This window comes from Panthera onca, chromosome F2, assembly GCF_046562875.1.
Source record: "Panthera onca isolate mPanOnc1 chromosome F2, mPanOnc1 haplotype 2, whole genome shotgun sequence".
In the NCBI taxonomy this organism is placed as follows: Eukaryota; Metazoa; Chordata; class Mammalia; order Carnivora; family Felidae; genus Panthera; species Panthera onca.
In genome coordinates this window covers 46,383,133-46,403,623 of record NC_138356.1, presented here as the reverse complement: position 1 = coordinate 46,403,623, position 20,491 = coordinate 46,383,133, and the positions used below count along the sequence as shown (strand labels likewise).

General features: G+C 37.5%; 1 protein-coding gene across 1 annotated transcript; it reads left to right on the top strand.

The window, feature by feature from the left end:
- The first annotated feature begins 1,419 nt into the window (after positions 1 to 1,419).
- On the top strand, positions 1,420 to 16,487 carry FBXO43 (F-box protein 43). Its single transcript, XM_078441549.2, is given in 8 exon segments — positions 1,420 to 1,814; positions 1,914 to 2,201; positions 2,404 to 2,442; positions 2,444 to 2,472; positions 7,145 to 8,615; positions 11,406 to 11,508; positions 15,563 to 15,766; positions 15,870 to 16,487. Coding segments are annotated over 8 exon segments (2,778 nt in total). The 3' UTR covers positions 16,119 to 16,487.
- Positions 16,488 to 20,491: the final 4,004 nt, after the last annotated feature.

Genomic DNA, 20,491 nt, shown 5'->3' with positions numbered 1-20,491 from the left:
TTGAGAGAGAGACAGAGTGCAAACAGGGGAGGGGCAGAGAGAGGGGGAGACACAGAATTCGAAGCAGGCTCCAGGCTCTGAGCTATTGGCACAGAGCCCGACACAAGGCTCAAACCCATGAACTATGAAATCATGACCTGAGCTGAAGTCGGATGCTTAACACCAACTAAGCTACCGAGGTCCCCTAACCACATACTAAATTCAATTTATTTTCTTCTAAACCTGTTCTCTGTGCTCCCCCCACCCCATGCAGTTGATTCTGCTAACTGAATATGCTGAATTCAGGTTCTTCAGGCCCACTGGCTTCCAGAGTAATGTAGTAGCTTCCTAAGTGGTCTCTTTGCAACCACCCTCACTTCTTTTCCTTCTGTTCTCCACTCTGCCATGGGAGTGATCTTTCTAAAATGCTCTGCATGGCCTAGAGGATAAACTTCTCTTAAATGCATCCAAAATTCTCTATGACTTGGCTTCTTCCCCTTCTCAAGAATTTTCTTCGGTCTTTCCTCAAATTAGTCTTAGTTTCTAGCTATAACAAACTATAGTTTTCCCAACCGTTTCAATTTTCCTGCTCTTGTACATTTTGTTTTGAGATTGCAATCACCTGTTGTCTGACTTTTAAATTGCCACTTGTGCTTCAAAATCCATCCCAAAGTCATGGTCTTTATAAAGTTAGTTCCACCCCCCTCTTCTTCCTTAGGGTTAGTTGGTCCTCTTTCCTTAGTACTACTACTGTTCCTCCCTTACAGCACTTGTGAACCCCTTAAGGCCAGTGACTGTGGTGTACTCATCTTTGCTTTCCCAGTACCTAGCCCAGTGATTGGCACATAGAGCAGAGCTTAATAGGTGTTAGTGAGTTTGACTTTGGATATGTTCCATTTTGGATGGCTAAAGGGCATCCAGATACAGAAATGTCCAGTTGGAGGAGAGTGGTGGTAGCTGCTATTACGGGCTTAAAAGTAATGGGTGAAACTCTGCATGAGAATTATGTAAGCACATAATGGTAAAGCCCCCCCTCCCCCCCCCCCCCCCATAAAATGCTGAGGTAGGATGCCTCATGTAGGGAAAAGACAGAGGGGAAAACAGCCAGATAAAGGAGACTAGTATGAAGCTGCCAAGAGCAGAAGGATGGAGCCTGGCATAGAATAGGTGCCCAATGAGTAATATAAAACATCCCGTCCAGCATAATCAAGCATAATCCCATATAGATACTGTAAAGTCATACCGTTCCGACCTCATCCTGTGTATATCTATATCCTGTGTGTATCTATACTTCTAAAAGGCGTCATTTGGTTTGTAACCTGCTTTTTATACCTGATTATCTCGGAAACATTGTCAAGCAAACATTCACCTACATTATGTTTATTGGCATCTCGCTGCAGGACCTAGTAGCTTGGATACACAATGCTTCCCAAAGTGAGAATGGGGAGAGACAGAGCCCATGAAGTTAGAAAGCCCGGCTGCGCTTGTGGTGGGGGTGGAAGGGTGGGAAAAGGACGAGACTCCTCTGGGAGAAGCCGGACCAGAGCCTGCGGATCGCTGGGCGGCCGGCGGGGGCGTCGCGGAGCTGGAGGAAGGGGCGGCGCGGGGCGAGGCGGGGCGGCGCGGCGGCGCGTAGCGGTTACTCAGGGCGGGCAGTTCAAACTGAAGGAGGGAATCTCGGCGGCCCCACGCGAACGTGGCGTGGGGGTTGCCATAGCCGGGCATCCCTGGGGGCGAGGCGGCGGCTCCTGCCTGACGCACCCAGCGGCGGCTGCCTGTCTCCCCTCCCGCCTGGCCCCGCGGCCCGGTCGGTGCGGGCGCGCCTCGGTCTCCAGGTGGGCGGGAGTGGGGGGCTCAGGTGTGTGCCCGCTAGCGGGCGTCTGGTCGTCCGCCGGCCCGGGGCCCACTTTGCTTTCTAGGTGCTGGGACTAGAGAGGGGCCCCTAAGCCGGCCTCTTGCCCGCTCGCTCCGCTCCTGGTGACGCCCACCCGCCCTCGGCCTCTCGGTGGCGTTCTGGGCCCTGAGCCGTGGCGGCGGAACCGAGGCGACCCCGGGCCGCCGCCAGCCTGGCCTTGGGAAGGTCGGGGAGGGACGAGCGGGGCCAAAGGACGCCCTGGTGAGACCGTTAACCACCCACCCGCCGACAGCACCTTGGGGAAGTCAGTGACAGCGCTGCGGCTTACACTGCATTTTCAAAAACCCGATTTTGGGAAGATTCCTCAGTTCCGAGACTAGCTGGAGAAAACAAGGATATTGAAATTACTATTATTTGGAAAGCTGGAGGAAATTCGAAGTGATTTAGGCCTTTTCATATGTTAGAAATAATCCCTGCAGCATGTGCTTTACGTACCTTTCCGATTTTAGCAGTCACGTGCTGCTGCACGTTTCTCTTTAAGTGGTATTACTTTGGCATGAATTTTAAAGGCAGAGTGAAAGATTTTCTTGTTTGGAAGCCCTCATAACTGACATCTAAGAGCTCAAGATTTACTGATGGTAAGATTTTCCAATTTAACAAATGAAGAAAATTTGTTTTTTATATAGTTAAGTAGTAAGTATTTCATTCTCTAACAAGTGTTCTTAAAAATTGAATTATAATTGACATACAATATTAGTGTCAGGTGTACAACACAATGATTCTATATTTTTATATATTACAAAGTGATCACCTTGATAGGTCTATTATCTGTCATTATAAAAAGTTGCTACAGCATTATTCACTATATTCCCTATGGCATATATTACAGTCCCATGACTTATTTTACAACTAGAAGTTTGTACCTCTTTTTTAAAATTTTTTTTTAATTTTTTAAAATTTACATCCAAATTGGTTAGCATATAGTGCAAAAATGATTTCAGGAGTAGATTCCTTAGTGCCTCTTACCCATTTAGCCCATCCCCCCTCCCACAACCCCTCCAGCAACCCTCAGTTTGTTCTCCATATTTATGAGTCTCTTCTGTTTTGTCCCCTCCCTGTTTTTATATTATTTTTGTTTCCCTTCCCTTATGTTCATCTGTTGTGTCTCTTAAAGTCCTCATATGAGTGAAATCATATGATTTTTGTCTTTCTCTGACTAATTTCGCTTAACATAATACCCTCCAGTTCCATCCACATAGTTGCAAATGGCAAGATTTCATTCTTTTTGATTGCCGAGTAGTACTCCATTGTATATATACCACATCTTTATCCATTCACCCATCAGTGGGCATTTGGGCTCTTTCCATACTTTGGCTATTGTTGATAGTGCTGCTATAAACATGGGGGTGCATGTGTCCCTTCGAAACAGCACACCTGTATCCCATGGATAAATGCCTAGTAGTGCAACTGCTGGCTCGTAGGGTAGTTCTAGTTTTAGTTTTTTGAGGAACCTCCATACTGTTTGACAGAGTGGCTGCACCAGCTTGCATTGCCACCAACAATGGAAAAGATATCCTCTTTCTCTGCATCCTCGCCAACATCTGTTGTTGCCTGAGTTGTTAATGTTAGCCATTCCGACAGGTGGAAGGTGGTTTTGATTTGTATTGCCCTGATGATGAGTGATGTTGAGCATTTTTTCATGTGTCGGTTACCGATCTGGATGTCTTCTTTGGAGAAGTGTCTATTCAAGTCTTTTGCCCATTTCTTCACTGGATTATTTGTTTTTTTGGGTGTTGAGTTTGATAAGTTCTTTATAGATTTTGGATACTAACCCTTTATCTGACATATCATTTGCAAATATCTTCTCCCATTCTGTCAGTTGCCTTTTGGTTTTGCTGATTGTTTCCTTTGCTGTGCAGAAGCTTTTTATTTGGATGAGGTCCCATCAAAATAAATTTTGCTTTTGTTTCCCTTGCCTCCGGAAACATGTTGAGTAAGAAGTTGCTGTCACCAAGATCAAAGAGTTTTTTGCCTGCTTTCTCCTCGAGGATTTTGATGGCTTCCTGTCTTACATTTAGGTCTTTCATCCATTTTGAGTTTATTTTTGTGTATGGTGTAAGAAAGTGGTCCAGTTTCATTCTTTTGCATGTCACTGTAGAAGTTTGTACCTCTTAATCCCCTTCACATATTTAGACCACCCCCTACCCTCATCGCCTCTGGCAACCACAAGTTTGTTCTCTATGAGTCTGTTTCTGTTTTGTTTGTTAATTTGTTTTGTTTCTTAGATTCCACATATAAGTGAAATCATATGGTATTTGTTTTTGTCTGACTTATTCTTCTTAGCATAATACCCTATGAGTCCTTCCATGTTGTCACAAATGGCAAGAGTTTTTTTTTATGGCAGAGTAATATTTTATTGCATATATGTACCTTATTTTTATTAGTTCATCTATTGATGGACACTTAGGTTGCTTTCATATCTTGGCTATTGTAAATAATGCTGCAATGAGCATGGGGTGCATACATCTTTTCAAATTAGTGTTTTCATTTTCTTTGGATAAATATCCAGAAGTGGAATTACTAGATTGTTTGATAGTTCTATCTTTAATTTTTAAGGAACCTCCATACTGTTTTCCATAGTAGCTGAACCAATTTGCATTCCCACCAACAGTTCATGAAGGTTCCCTTTTCTCCCCATCCTTGCCAATTTTTTCTTTCTTGAGAGCACTGTAGAGATACATGTTCTCAACATTCAGGAATCTGGTTTTTAAAAATGAGTATCAAGGAGGGGTGCCTCCGTGGCTCAGTTGGTTAAGATTCTGACTCTTGAGTTTGGCTCAGGTCATAATCTCACGGATCGTCATGAGATCGAGCCCTGCATTGGGCTCTGTGCTGACAGCACAGAACCTGCTTGGGATTCTCTCCCTCCCTTTCTCTGCCCGTTCCCTGCTGGCTCACTTTCTTTCTCTCTCTCTGTCTCTCTGTCTCTCTGTCTCTCTCTCTCTCTCTCACACTTTCTCTCAAAATAAATAAATAAGCTTTAACAATTTTTTAAACATGAGTATTAAGGAGGCTCATTTGATTAATCAGTGAACTGTTGAGTCGGTAAAATTAAATATGTCAATGGGAATTTCATAATTCTACATGTGTCTGTTTAAAAGATTTAAAAATTAAGTTTTGGGGCGCCTGGGTGGCTCAGTCGGTTAAGCGTCCAACTTTGGCTCGGGTCGTGATCTCACGGTCTGTGAGTTCGAGCCCCGTGTCGGGCTCTGTGCTAACAGCTCAGAGCCTGGAGCCTGCTTCAGATTCTGTGTCTCCCTCTCTCTCTGCCCCTCCCCTGTTCATGCTCTGTCTCTCTCTATCTCAAAAATAAAAAATAAACGTTAAAAAAAAATTAAAAAAAAAGAGTTTAAAAATTAAGTTTTGAACAGCCAAGTTTTGCTTAAGACCAACATCTTGGGAAAATGGAAAGATGAGCATGATGACAGCAGAGAAAAGCACATTGGAGGCAACTTCGAATGTATAGATGAACAGAAGAAATTAGATTTTTTTATATATATATATATATGTGTGTTTGTATCAAGTGGCCTATGGTTGGTGGGGGGAGAGGATGATATCTGCATCCCCATTTTGTTTCTAACAATTTGCCTCGGTTTCCCAGATTCTAGCACTGTGAGACACCTAGTGGTGACGTCGAATTGTTACATTTGCTCTTTTTAGAAGGATTTCGCGACCTAATTTTAACTTAATAGAATGATTCTCAGGGGGAAATATTCATGGGTAGAGGTGTAATTTGGAAGCTCATTATATGTCATTAACTTAATATTTTGTTTGAAAATATAATACAAATTATAGAAAGCAAAGTTTGATGATCTTGGCTGGTAAGCACGAACAGAAGATAGCAGCCATTCTCATAATCTGAGGGGATCTAGATGGGAAGAGAACATGTATCAAATTTACCAAAATTGAATGTAAGTTTAAAAGGTTGAAAAACACATAGATACTTTGCCCAGTAATAATCTTCCAGTGATCATTTTACCATAAAGAAACTGTTTTGTTTTGTGGTTGGAGTAGTGATTTGTTGTTTTTAAAAACTCATTCACTTGTATACTTAACTGGTGTAACCTAGGCATAAATATATTCCTTTCCCATTGTAGTCAACTAAAATTTTTCTTCCTAGGATCTTTTAATAGAGAAAAACCATGCATTTGGTCTGGAGAAAACTTTAAAAGAATGACAGTTTTCTTAGTGTCCTTTGAATAATCAGGAAAAATACCAGAAACTGTGACGATTTTCTTCCCTTAGTGCCCTCTGGGTTAAGATTTGAGTTTCTAAAAAGGAGGAATGTGATAATACTGTTTAAAAAGGTTAAGGAGTAAAGTATTTCCTTGTGTTGTTTCTTACAAATATAATTACTGAGTAACTTATTAAGTAATTTACTTGAATTCTGTGCTCGCAATTTCAAGAATATTATAAGGGGTGCGTTTCCCATAAATAGTTGTCTGTTATCTGTGAAATCAGGCCTGCAAGTGGATGTTATGTCTCAAAATATTTACAAAATGACACATGAATAAGCATAACAGGCCAAGTTTGTAATAGCCCTATGTCTGTGTGGCACTGGTTCATTTTAGTTAGCTCAAGAAGAATGTATTAGTAATTTATCAATAAACCAGGGAGTCTTTTCAAAGTAATAAGTCTGGAAATTCAGACGTTGAGAGCAGTCATGGGGACTGGATTTCTGTGACAGGCCTATGTTACAAGTATGAATAACATTATCCTGGAGTTGCTTAGCCAGATTGAAGTTAAATCTAGTGGCAGTACTCATTTGACACCTTTCCAGAGACGTGTTTAAAAATTAGCATATAGTTTGTTTAAGCAGCTTTACTTATAACCCAGAATTTTGAAGGGAAATATCCAACTGACTAGATACAGGCCAAGAGAAATAGCTAAAATATTAAAACTATAATTATGCACATCAATGCTGTTAATATCATAAGGTTATCTAAAAATGATGCCGTCAGATTTTTTTTCTCAAGTGTAGTTCAAGAAAATATTTGTGCATGGTGCTTAGACTAAGCTTATCAAGTAATCTGTGAATATGTATAACCCAAAAGTTTTGGTTTTTAGGATGTTAAAAGTTGGCTTAAGATACACTTGAGTATATATTAGAGTAGATTTGTTTTTTAAAGTAACTTTTTTTTATTGCCATAGCATTTTCTATTATTATCTATAGTCCTAACAAATGTATTTTGGTGTAAGCTGCCAAACTCGTCATTTCAAAGGAAGAATAAAATTTGTTTTCCTCTGTAGAAACAGAGCTTTTGAAGATGTCAGAGAGACATTTAGGTCAGACTTGCCCTGGAGCAGAAAATGAGGTGGACTCTCCTGTCAATTTCACGTATTCCAGCTTCAGAGGCTACTGTTCCACATCTTCATTTCAAGACAGTGGCTACAATGAGTTGTTACAGCCTTGCAACAATGAGAATACAGGTAAAGAATTTTTTGGAAAGAAAGGAAAAGGCCCACCATTAATCCATGAACATCCTGAAACTTCAGATCTGGGCTTGACTCATCCTTTAGAATCTCCAACTCAAAAAAAGAGAGGTGTCTTTTCTAGGAAGGAAAAGGAGAAAAGCCCCGAACTTTGTGAAACTCCTAAACTCAGTGGGAAAAAATTTTTGCAGCGCAGAAGGTTGGACATATCTTTCTCTCTTCTAACAGGGGACTTTGAATCACAAAATAGTTCTCTAGAAAGTAGTATGAACCAAGTCCTCAATTTAGAAAAAAATATTCCAAGCCATGTTTCAGGTCTTCCACGGCAAAACAGTTTTAGTCCTTTAGTTACTAGTACTTTGAAGACAGAAGAAGCAACCTCTGGCTGTCAAAAATTGAGACTTAATTTCTCTCAACAGAAGACTTCCACGGTTGATGATTCCAAAGATGACTGTAGCCTGTTTGAAGTTGAATGTCTGTCTCCGATTCAGGGCAATAGTTTTAGAGACTCTATCACATATGACCTTAGTGATAGCAGTCTGTTTGTTAATGATGAGAATACATATCCCAAACCTCTGGGCTCCTCTGTTAGTGCAACAACTTGTGGGACAGATGAGGACATACGTGTGACTCCAATAAGTAATCTTGTAGCAAACATTAAATTTAATGCAAGTCAAAGGCTCTCCCCTTCAACTAAAGTGAGGGGCAATATTTCAACACCTGAAGACAGTGGTTTTAACTCACTTTGCTTGGAAAAATCAGAAGATTCCCTCTCTGACCAGGAGGGTTCTTTTCAAGAACTTCAGAAACATAAGGGAACTGTCAGAGTGGAGAGTACCATAAAAAAGTCAAGGCATCTTAGAAGGCTGAGAAGATTGTCCACCCTGGAGGAGCATGGCTCACAATCTGAGACAGAAGGGGAAAAGCAGACTGACCACTCTGACTCTAAAACAACACCAGCAGCTGCCTCAGACCACTCAGAGAGTCAGCTGAGCAGTGACACTAAGATGTTAAGCTTTAAGAATTTATCAAAGACCCCAGCCTTGCAGTTAGTGCACGAGCTCTTCATGAGAAACAAAAGAAAAAGATTCCAGCAGAATGGTGCACATGAATTCTTAGAAGAAAGGGATGGGGGGCAAATAGCCGTGCTACAGTGTGTACTTACAGGACTGATTGGCAAGAAAATGGGTATAGAGAAACTGGACGTCTTAACAGAATTAAAATATAGAAATTTAAAGCATATTCTTGCTATGGTTTTAGATTCCTTGACTGCAGAAAGCCTATTCAGGTAAGAAATATTTTTTTTTTCTGAAATAAAACTTCCTTCTTATCACTTTTTTTTTTTTAATTGGAAAGCTTTTCTATGAGTTGAACAGTTGTCCTGTTTTTTATTTGTTTTATTATCTCTCTCTTTGGTTGTCTCACACTTTATCAAAGGTGGTTTATTGAACTTCCCTAAAGTTACTATATTACTAGAGCTTAGTAACATAGGTTCTTTCTGTTTAAAATCCTGTTTCAGGGGCGCCTGGGTGGCTCAGTCAGTTAAGCATCTGGCTTCGGCTCAGGTCATGATCTCACAGTCCGTGAGTTTGAGCCCCGCGTCAGGCTCTGTGCTGACAGCTCAGAGCCTGGAGGCTGCTTCAGATTCTGTGTCTCCCTCTCTCTGACCCTCCCCTTTTCATTCTCTGTCTCTCTCTGTCTCAAAAATAAATAAACATTAAAAAAAAATTTTAAATCCTGTTTCAGATGCGTCAATATAGTCTTCTGGGTAAGGTTCATGGCACTGTCATTTGGGAAGAGAGTTTCTAAAAGTCGAACTTTAAATTTTCAAGACCGGCAAGCTTTATTCCATGAAAGTTATTTGATGATTTAATAGTCCACATCCTGTTGTCAGATTGCAAATTGGATTAATGTTAGGACACTTGGTCAGAAATATTGTAAAATGTCATGTTGACTAAGAAAGGGCAACATACAAAGGATACCATTTAGTTATTGAATCTAAGTTCTAGAATACAAAATGACGGTTAGCTTTCATTTTAGGGCTTAGTTTTTCTAGAGACCAAGGGAATACGGATTAGTTCATTTTCATTGCCAACGGTGCCATGGAAGGTAATTGCTTTTGAAAATTTCAAGGAATTAGAAACAAGAATTTGTGCTAACAGAAATTTCAGTATGTTAAATGCTGCTACATAATTAAAGAGAAACAGACATTTAGGATTATTAAGGGTGGGAACTAGGGTTACAAAGACTAAAGTGAGACTGTGTTCATACTGGTAATTTTGGGGAGTTGCAGGACTATCAGAAGATGAGACCCTTGGGAATGCCATGGCCAGAAGGAGGGAAGCCTTGTGGAACGGGACTTCTGCAAGTGGCAGTTGGGGGAGGACATGTGGGAGAGTTTGTAAATTTGTTTTTCCATAGGGATATGTCAAAAGTTTGGTTCATAGAATCCTTGCTGTTTTTATGGCCACTACCTCTATTTGAACCCTTCTTCACCTTTCCTCCACAAATTAATTGTAGGCTATTGTAGAAAATCATAGAATTTCATAGATGGAAGTCTAGTCATTAAACATCTAGTCTAGTCACATATTTTTCAGATGAGGAAACTGAGTTCCAGAGAAGTTAAGTGATCTGCCAGCAGTCATTCAAGGACATAGGAATATATCTAGGTCTATAACTGAGCCCTCTGATTTCTAATCCAATAGTGTCCCACAAACTCACATTAAGGTTTAAGGCCTTTCTAAATAGACTTGATTAGGAACGTACTTGGTGTAACCCAAGTAGGATAATAAACAGATTAGTGCACTGTATATATGTGCCTTTAAAAAAATGTTCAAATGGGATAGTTGTTTAATAAAATCAAAGGGATGGCTGAAATACAGGAATTTATTTTTATATGCTGGAGTATTTGGATATAGATGAGTTAAAAATTGACTAATACTTTTGGGTGCTCATTTGTGGGAGTAGTTGATATTCAATCATATTTTAATAATTACCTCTTCTCCCTGCGCCTTCAGATTTGTAGTATTTGTACTGTAGAATGCATGTATAATGTTAGTAGTGTTTATTCTTGGTAATGTGAGAGATTATGGTCAGTTGAAATAACTGGCAAATATCCAATTATATAGTTCATTTCTTCCCCATTAATAGGTGTCTATCTGCCTTTCTCTCTCCTTAATCTGATATAAGACCCACGTATTGGCTTGGGGAGAGGCAAGGCAACTGAAGTGGCCATGACAGCTGGGAAGTACGCCAGCTTAACAACTCAAGTACTTATTACCTCTGTAACAACAAGGGACTTTTTTTTTTTTTTTTTTTTTAGCTGTCTGGTCTTACTCCCTTTGAGTGATTTAAGTTAGAGTAGTAAAAAAAGAGCAGAGTAACACTTGAAAGATTATTTTTCTTTAATAATTAGTATAGCCAAAGTTATTGACAAATAGGCAATCACTGGATGTAAGTCGGGGTTTTTTTTCTTTAGCTGCTTCATTCTCATAAACTTTGGTTTATAAAATAGAAACTTTGGAGTGCTAGCCATCATAATAATCGTTATTTGGCACCTACTACTTCTAATGAATTGTTGATAGTTCTTACATTTGTTTAATCAACAATGATAGATTTGCTAAGTTTAATCAACAATGGTAGATTTCCTCCTATAGATTTAATAGGAGAAACAGATAAAAAACCTCTTGGACTGTATAGATGATAATCATTTTCTGCATGTTGTGTTCTAATTTTTTTATTGTTGGGTCACATTTGAAGTTAAATCCTCTTAATCAGTCTCTCAGTGGGCTCATATTGGTCTTATACGAAACTATGTTTTTCTGTTAACCATTTATAAGATAATTTATTGATATAATGCTGGCATATATTTAATGTTTTAATAGGAATTCTTTCATATGGTGAAATAATGTGAAACAACAATGTAGATTAAATCATATTTTTAATGTAAATATTTAGGTTTAAATTTATTGTCCAGAATCTTTTTAAGTTTTTCTTATTGCCATTGGCAAAAAAAAAAAAAAAAAAAAAGTTAATTTTGTGGAATATATACAATATAAAACTGACCTTTATGTTATAGTGTTTGGAAAGTAAGCAGAAATTGGCGTGAAATTATTGTTCAAGATAAAAACGCAAATCGGAGGAGGAAATTTTACATCTCACAACTGAAAACAGATTCTGAGGTAACATATATAATACTTTTCTCAAATGGATTTGTAAAAATAATAATCTCATATTGCTGGACAGCCCAATTTGGTTTTCCTGCTATCTTTTAACTTTTTCCATTTACCAAACATTCACTCACAAATGTTTTACTTTTCCCCAACTCCATTTCCTTCCAGTCCATAAGTGGAGTAGATAACCTAACATCAAGAGCGTCTTGTGGGATTATGTTGTTTGGGTGTGTGTGCAGTGTTTGAATACTGGTGCTATGCTGGGTCTTATTCATAATTGGATATCCTTATAGCATTTTCTATTTAGCCTTTTGAGTGGCTATTATTGTGCCAATTGCTCAGATTACAATTGTGAACCTTTTTGAAATGATCTCTGCTCTCTTGGAGCTCATGCCCTGTGGGTGTTACAAGTAAACAGGTGATTACAATACGGGTGTGTTAGAGGAAGGCCAGAATTAGTTCTACTGGAACATTAAAAAAACATTTTTTTTTAACGCTTATTTATTTTTGAGAGACAAAGCACGAGCAGGGGAGGGGCAGAGAGAAGGAGACACAGAATTTGAAGCAGGCTCCAGGCTTTGAGCTGTCAGCACAGAGCCCGACGTGGGGCTCAAACCCATGAACCATGAAATCATGACCTGAGCAGAAGTCCTACGCCCAACTGACTGAGCCACCCAGGCGCCCCTCTGTTAGAACATTTAAACGGAGTATTTGATGCTTGAGAATCAACAGAAGGCTTTTCAGAAAAAGTGCAACTCAGCTGAGACCTGAAGGACCAATGAGTGGTTAGCCAGGTGAAGACAGGGAAGAATGTTTCAGCTGAGAGTTTAGCATCCAGGAAGGCCTGGAGGTGAGTCAGCATAGCAGATTAGGACTGGTAAAGTATCATAAGCTTGTATTTTCTTGAAGATTTGAGGACCAGCTTTGAGGGTACAGGAAAAGTCCTGTAGAAGCTGACTAATTTTTCCTGTGGACACAACTTTATGTAATGCATCTAATGACTCTGGCACCCATATGTATTATATACACAACTTTTAACCTTTTCCTACCCATCATTACTGAAAGAAATTGTGAGTTCATGCTCTTATTCTTGTTCTAGTAAAAAGTATTTAATAAATTATTATTTCATTAGGTAACGTGAATAATGTAAATTTCTAATTTGACAAAACACAATACTTGACATGAAGCATGGTACAAACAGATATAAACACCTAGACACAGATTGGTGGGTTTCTCATTGCAATGAAATACTAGGGACTGAGTTAACTGAAACATTGACTTTCTATTTGACTTTGAAGAAAAGTTTTACTTTCTTGCCTATGATATTGCCTTACAACTTATTCACAGCCCCTGGCTACTTACTGCTGCCTTCTGATCCTGGGAGCTTATAATAGTGAAATTATTAATTGCCTTCTTCTTATCTTATTAGAGTGCTGCTCTATATGCTGAGGACCTACTTAAAAAAACAGTTTTTAAGCAAACACCTAATAATATTAACCTGTTAGCTCCATTTACACTGTACATCCTACAGGGAAAGAGACCTGCTTGTGTTTGGCAACACTTCAGGTAATTCTAGATAAAATATTCTGTCTTTATATCCTGGCCACCACTTTTCTTTTCTAACTTTGTTTCTCAAAAGACTATACTTTTTTTTTCCTTACTTGAACTTTTTTCTTATTTTCGTTTGCTTTTTAATTTTTTTTTTTCAGAGTAAAACAAGTACATGGTCTAAAAAGTCCAATTGGACTGTGAGGCTTAGGACAAAACACATTCTCCTGCCTATCCCTTCTCACTCTTGATTCTTGCGCCCAAGTCACTTACCTCCAACTCTTCAGTTGTTCCTCCTGAGATTTACCTCCACATTTCTAAATAGCACACCTTTACTGCTATTTCTTGACTTTTTAGAGAGAGTGTTTGTTCTCTAACTTCTCACCGCCACTACCACTACCTACCCACCCACCTGTCCCTCTGAATTCCTTTCTCCTGTCTCACCATTGTAACCACACCATCATGTGGGAGTCGGTCAGAATTAGGTGCTGACATGATGAAGAATGTGTTGAGATTATTATGAGTTATTGACAGCTGTAACATGCAGTACACTATGAATACACCTTTTTTCCTATATAACTTTTTTTTTTTCCAGAGTTAATAATTGCCCAGTTTCTTTCTTTTGTTTTGCTTAGTGTTTCTCTATACAGATCCCTGATTCATCTCCTATTATCCACCAGAACTGGAAATCTCCTCTGTGTAAGTCCAAACAAATCAGGTATTCTTCCTGTTCCTTCTTGTCTCTAGAAACATTCTTCCCGGTGCACTTTGCACTCCTGTTCTGATATGGACTAGTTGCTTTCCACTTGAGCTATCCTAATGTGTATCGTTAACCCAAAAAGAAACATTGTAAAACAAAGTTGTTTAATGGTTTTCCTCATACTTGTGTAATATCTCTGAAAGCTCCTTATGTGTGAAAATTGGAAGGCACACACCAGCTGTGTGTATTAAGATCACAATTCTATCTCTTTGCTTTGCAGCCATAAGAATGAGCATAAGAATTGGGATACCACACCTTTTCCATCGCATTTCTTAGTTTGCTGTATTCTTCGCTGTTCTTTTATAATCATGGAAATGAACAACCACATGGTGACTTCACTCTCACATTTAAATATTTTCTGGCAACATGATGTGACTATGTTTGAAAAATTTTGGCATTCACGAACATGTGCCTTTGTTTACTGCTTTGCCTCCTTTTGTTCCGAGATGGCAGCACACATTTTAACTCGAGGAGGACAGGAGTTACACTGTTTTATTCACTTGGTACCTTTAGGAGTTCTAGAAATATTTATTAAATCAATGAATGTTTAATCTGTGGCTGAAATGTGTTTCAACAATGTATCTCTCTTCATTTTTTTAAATTTATGCACATTGTGTTTACCAACTGCATCAAAATTTGTCAGAATTTTGGTGTGCTCCAGTGTTGTGTGCTTGTGGCCTAGGCTGCAAATTATTTATACAAATGTACTATAAAGAGATGCATCAAGTCCTTGAAAAAGTTCAGTTGTATTCATTTTAATTTCAGAAAATGAATATTTATCCTTCACACTTATGTATATGTTGTTAAACTTAATCACGGAATTTTTCATGATCAGCTAACCTTATTTCCTATACTTATCCTACTATAATTTCTCATATTTTCACTCTTCTCACTGTTAGGAGCCAATTGTGAGAAAGGGAGAAGAAACACAATTTTAGTTAGACACACGAGGAGCTTCACATTGTATTTTGATAATTGGTTAAGAATGCCAATTATCAACCTTAACAAAATAGAAGCCTTATTGAAAATATTTCTTGGCTGAATATTGAAGTAATATGGAAATCCGGTTCAGATAAGAGGTACCTTTTTTCCTCCCTGTTTAAAATGTAAGTGTAAAAATGACTCCAGTATTTACATGTAAAAACTAGCCAAGCCAATGGGATTTCATGGTCTAACCAGGCCCATTATTTTTCTGATGTGTGGCTAAGGTAAGAAACCTTCAGAGAATTCCATGATATCCCGTGGCAAACTTGAAAAAGATTCACCTCTTCGTAAACCTTGGCTTAAAACAAGGGTTGGCAAACGCCAGTCTGTGGGCCAAATCCTGTCCGTCACTTCTGCTTCTAAAGTCAGTTGCATTGGAACATAGCCTTGCTCTTTCATTTACATATCTCTACAGCTGCTTTTGCTAAAATGGCAATTGAGTAGCTGTGACTATCTGGCCTGCAAAATGTAAAATATATACCATCTGGCCCTTTTCAGGAAAAGTTTGCCAACCCATGCCTTAAAGAGAAAAATAACCAATCTTGCAAACTTAAAGCTAACATTTATTGTTTTAATTTTGTTCATTTATATTTCTTTGACATTTAAATGTTAGATGAGAGAGAAAAAATTTTCCAAAAGGGAAAGCTTAGGGAGAAAATTCTTGTGGAATTTAGTGTGAAACCACTTTCAACATTTAAATACATGTGCATCAGAAAACTGTTCTGGAACTTTTGATATTACCGTATTGACCCCTCTTATCTTTTGCCGCAGGGGGCTCTATTAAATGTTGAGGACGCTGCCACTAGGCTCCATCTTTTAAACCGATCAGCTTTAAGATCTGTACAAGCTCAGGCTAGGATGCCAGGTTTTCAGAAAGAACAAGTTTCAACACGTTCTCCTTGGGGAGAAGTTTTGACACCTATAGCAAGCTCTTCTGTTACTCACTTAAGTAGTAAACAGGAAGAATATGTTAAGGTGAGTATTTATCATAAATTATTAGAAATAAATACTCAGAGTTTGACATAAAGTGTTTCTCTATATGAAACTGGAAGATTTAGTGTGTATGCTTTCACTGCAGGTTGCCAAAACACTTTTTATTGATGAAGCATTAAAACCTTGCCCGAGGTGCCAATCCCCTGCTAAGTACCAGCCATATAAGAAAAGGGGACTCTGTAGCCGCACAGCCTGTGGTTTTGACTTTTGTGTGTTATGTTTGTGTGCTTATCATGGGTCTGAAGAGTGTAGCAGAGGAGCAGCAAAGCCAAGAAATAGAAAAGATGCTCTTCCAGGAAGTGCCCAGAGTAAGCGGAATTTAAAACGCCTTTAAAGAGACTTTAAATATAACAGAAGCATTCCCTCTAAACAACGTTTTGTCTGACTTAAAATTATGAATATTTTGAAAGTATGCAAATTTTCCCATTAATGACAGATGATGATTTATTTCCTATTTTGTATATATCATAATCCATGTCTGTTTTCTTTAAAGTATTTTACTGTGTCATATTTACCCATTTTAATAACAGTGTTTTTAAATAAAGAATTTTTAATGTTATCATATGTATGTATTTAACTGTTTCATGTAACCTTTAAAAATTGTGCATTTCATCACTATGTGTTGAAATGTTCTTTGATCACTTTTTAAAAATAGTTTTCCAAATAATATTGCAAATTTTGAACTTGAGACAGATGGCCTTATAGATTTGGAAAATGAGTATCTGAAATGAAATATAAATAAAATGTTTTCAGAAGTTCTATTGAATTTACTCAATAATTTCAATCTTTCAATTTAGTGTCATATTTGAGCAGACTTCTGGTTAAAGAAAATTTACTTCATATTGATTTCTAAGAAGACATGAAAAGTAAATTATTAGACATGTGATTATTCACAATGAGAATCTTAGTAAAGTCATGCATTTCACATAAGTATTTTCTAAAATTCCAGAACTATAAGGGTGCCTGGGTAGCTCAGTCGGTTAAGTGTCCAACTCTTGACTTTGGCTTAGGTCATGATCTCACAGTTCGGGTCGTGAGTTTAAGCCCCACATCGGGCCCTGAGCTTGGCAGCATGGATCCTGCCTGGGATTCTGTCTCCCTGTCTCTGTCCCTCCCCTGCTTGCTCTCTATCTCTCCAAGTAAATAAAAATAAACGTAAAAATTCCAGAACTATAATCACAGATTCCACTTGTTTTATCTAGGCTGGGTATCGGTATTGTGACAAATTCGGACTAGTTGGACAAGATTGGGTGTTTTTAATAATCAGATTTACTAAATTGTTTATAATGTACCTCTTTCCAAAAATGGTTTGAGGTGGGATGTTCCATTTGTAGAATAGCAACAAGAAAGAGGTAAGTTCTGTTGTTGAACAAATTACTAAGACGAAGGGAAAATTTGAGTATAGTGTCACAGTTTCTTTGTCTTTAGGTAACTGATGTGTGTATATGTCTGTGTACACACTCTACACAGAGATGTAAAATGTAGCTCTTCTTACGCATTATTTTAATAAGACGATTTTAAAGTGTGAATTAGAAAGAGAGATATTTGCAAAAATCTGTTCTAAATTTTAATTTGTTGTTTAACTCACTAAAAAAATTAACTTCTAAATATTAAGTTTTATCTATAACCCTTCTAATTCCACAAAGAATGTTTGGAGGCTAAATATAAATATAAGTAAATTGTCACTTGTCTTTAATAAGTTACACAGTCCATGAATTTTATATCACATTTTCTGACTGATGTGAATCGAGTTTAGTTTTCAGTGTCTATGTAATTTCCTGAGATATCTTCCACATCAGGATCAATATACTTATTAACATCATTTAATTAACCTCATTGAATTTTCTTTGTGTTTAGGAAACTTATTCCCAGTCTTGATTCTTTTAATAAAAGATGACTCTGATTTAATCTTTGACCTCTCTTTCTGTGGCTCAGATCGAATCATATCTTCTGTCATATGAACATTTTTGCTATTTTATGCTCTGGATTTCTTCCTAGCTTAAATGCCATTCCAGAAGTAACTCCCCCATCCCCCCCCTTTTTTTTTCAGAAGTGACGTCTTAAGCCTTAAGAAACAGATCCAATCTTATGATATGTTTTTAAAAGCTGAAATGCAAGATTTTCTATTCTATATAATTTTAAAAGTTTATTTTCCCATATCTTACTGATTTTTATTATTTTATCACAGAATAATGAAAAAGGAAGGATAAGCATTTCTTTTGCCTCTTTATCCTTGAAATTGTAAGTAGTGCAGTGTAAGAATCTGGAATCCTAGTTCCTGTCCATTAGGAAGCACTTTGTAGTTGTCTTATGTGTTGCAATTACATTGCCCTCTCCATGGGATCACCTTTGTGGTCTTGTGGCTGCCCAGCCTACTGAAGTGTAATATTTTATCTTACTCTGCTTTTGAAAACATAGATTTTTACCCCATTTAGTTTTAGAAATCAATAATCTACATGTATTTTTGTCTACTACAGGTACTGGTAGCAAGGAAGTTTCAAATTTTTTATATCTCTGGTTTCAATTGGGATTTGAGTATCATGGTCAAGCAGTTATGAGGAAAATAATGTAAGGACTTAGTACCACATATTTTAATGATTTTATAATAACAATTCTTAAGAAAAAAAAGATCAGGGTAGGAATTCAAAAGATAAGCTTTTTATTGGTAGGTTTAATATTTGTAATGAGGTTAAGCGGTAGGTTAAGTGGAAGAAAATCATGTAGTATTCCTGAATAACTTTATTAAACAAAGGCTCTAACTATCCAAAAAATAATCACCACCACGCTAATTATTGTAAATTATTATGTATTACAGTAACCCACTGGAGCAGTTACCCTACGGTGTCTGCCATAGCATCCTGTACTTCCTCTGTATAGGATGGTACTTAGAGTACTTTATTCAAACGATTTGTTTAATTTTCTTTCTGCATCAGATTATAAACTCTGTGAAGACCTGGACTGTATCATGTTTGATTTAAATACTATTACAGCCCTAGGACCTTGCCTAGTGCCAGGCAAATAGAAGGTGCTCCATAAATATTTATTGAACGAGTAGATTTTTTTTAGTGCCACTAGTAACTTTTATCAAGTAAATCATTACAACTCTATCCTACTGATCTGGTAATCTCTTAATATTTGATCTTAGTGATTAGTGCTTCATTATACAAAAAAGTAGGATCTAAATGATTTCTTAAGTAGCTTCAAACATGTAATCAGTGGATTTGTTTGGTTTACTCATTTTTTAAAGCTACTTTTCTTAAATGTAATAGGAGTGCTAGGTTAGGAGTCAAAAAGCCTGAGTGGATATCCTGAACTACTTACTAGCTGTGCCCTTCTGCAAGTTACTTATTGGTTCTGAACCCATTTCTTCTATCTATAAATGAGAGAAATGAAAATAAATGGTGTATGATGAAATCAGTGTTGAAACTCTTTAAAAGTGTTGTACTAATTTGTATAGCTACACATTTGGCTAAATATGAATAGAATAAGACAAGATACCATTTATGAGGATAGAATATATGATCTTGATAGCATTAGCATTATGCTAAATGAAACTATAAAGTCAACCTCTAACTTGCTTGTAAAAGATGTCTGCTTGGAAAAAAAAATTCAATCCTAAATTGAGCATTTACTACGTATAGGGACTGTTCTAAATCCCTTACATGTGTTAATTCATTTATTCTTCACAGTGACTCTATAAGGCAGTTATTATCTTATGTTTTTATATATATCAGGTAAACCAAGAAGTAGGTTGAATAATCTAAGATCACACAGGCAACAAGTGGAGATTCCACCAGAGGGAGTCTGTCACTTTTACATGACAAAACTCTTTGCAGGATCCCGGTGATAAATTCAATATGCATATAATTACCATGTCTTAAAAGGAAGATTGTTTTGCCATTAAAGAAAAATCTAGTGGCACCTCGGTGGCTCAGTCGGTTAAGCGCCTGACTCTTGGTTTCAGCTCAGGTCATGGTCTCATGGTTCATGAGTTCAAGCCACATATTGGGCTCTGCTTTGGCAGCGCTGAACCTGCTTGGAATTCTCTCTCTCCCTCTCTATAGAAAATAATAAATATTTATTTACTAATAAATAAGCTTTAAAAAAGAGAAAAGTCTATTGGCATATTGGGGGAAAAATTCTAATTTAAAAACAACTCTGCCTGAATGAAGTAGTTCCTTATCTTGGTAGTTCCTTGCAACTTTATAATTTGGAAAACTAAATGAACCACATGAATATACTATTATCTGAGAACTCAGTTCCAGAGAAAAGCTACTGTTCCAGTCTAAGGTCTTTGCAATCTAAAGACACAAGGCATGAAAATAAGTATTAACACATTCCAGTAATTACTATATTCTTACACATTTTGATTATTGAGTGAAAGTAACAAGTAAAATTTCACCAAATGATTATTGATAGGTCTATTCTGTGTTCCCCAAAAGATTGCAAAACAAGATAGATGATTAAAAATGGCACTTTATTTTTAAATTTTTTTTTGCTTAATAAGGACATAAGGGAGAAAATGCGTGTTAAATCTGGGGAAAACCAACAAATACTTTACCTTCTACTGACTTAGGATAAGAAATAATCTTTTCCCACAATGGTCTGCCCCCTTGACAGCGTTGTTAGCCAATGGACAGGAATATTATTTTTCTTTTTGGCTTCTTCCTATTTCCAGTAAAGAGAGGACTTTCTTATTTCTGATCC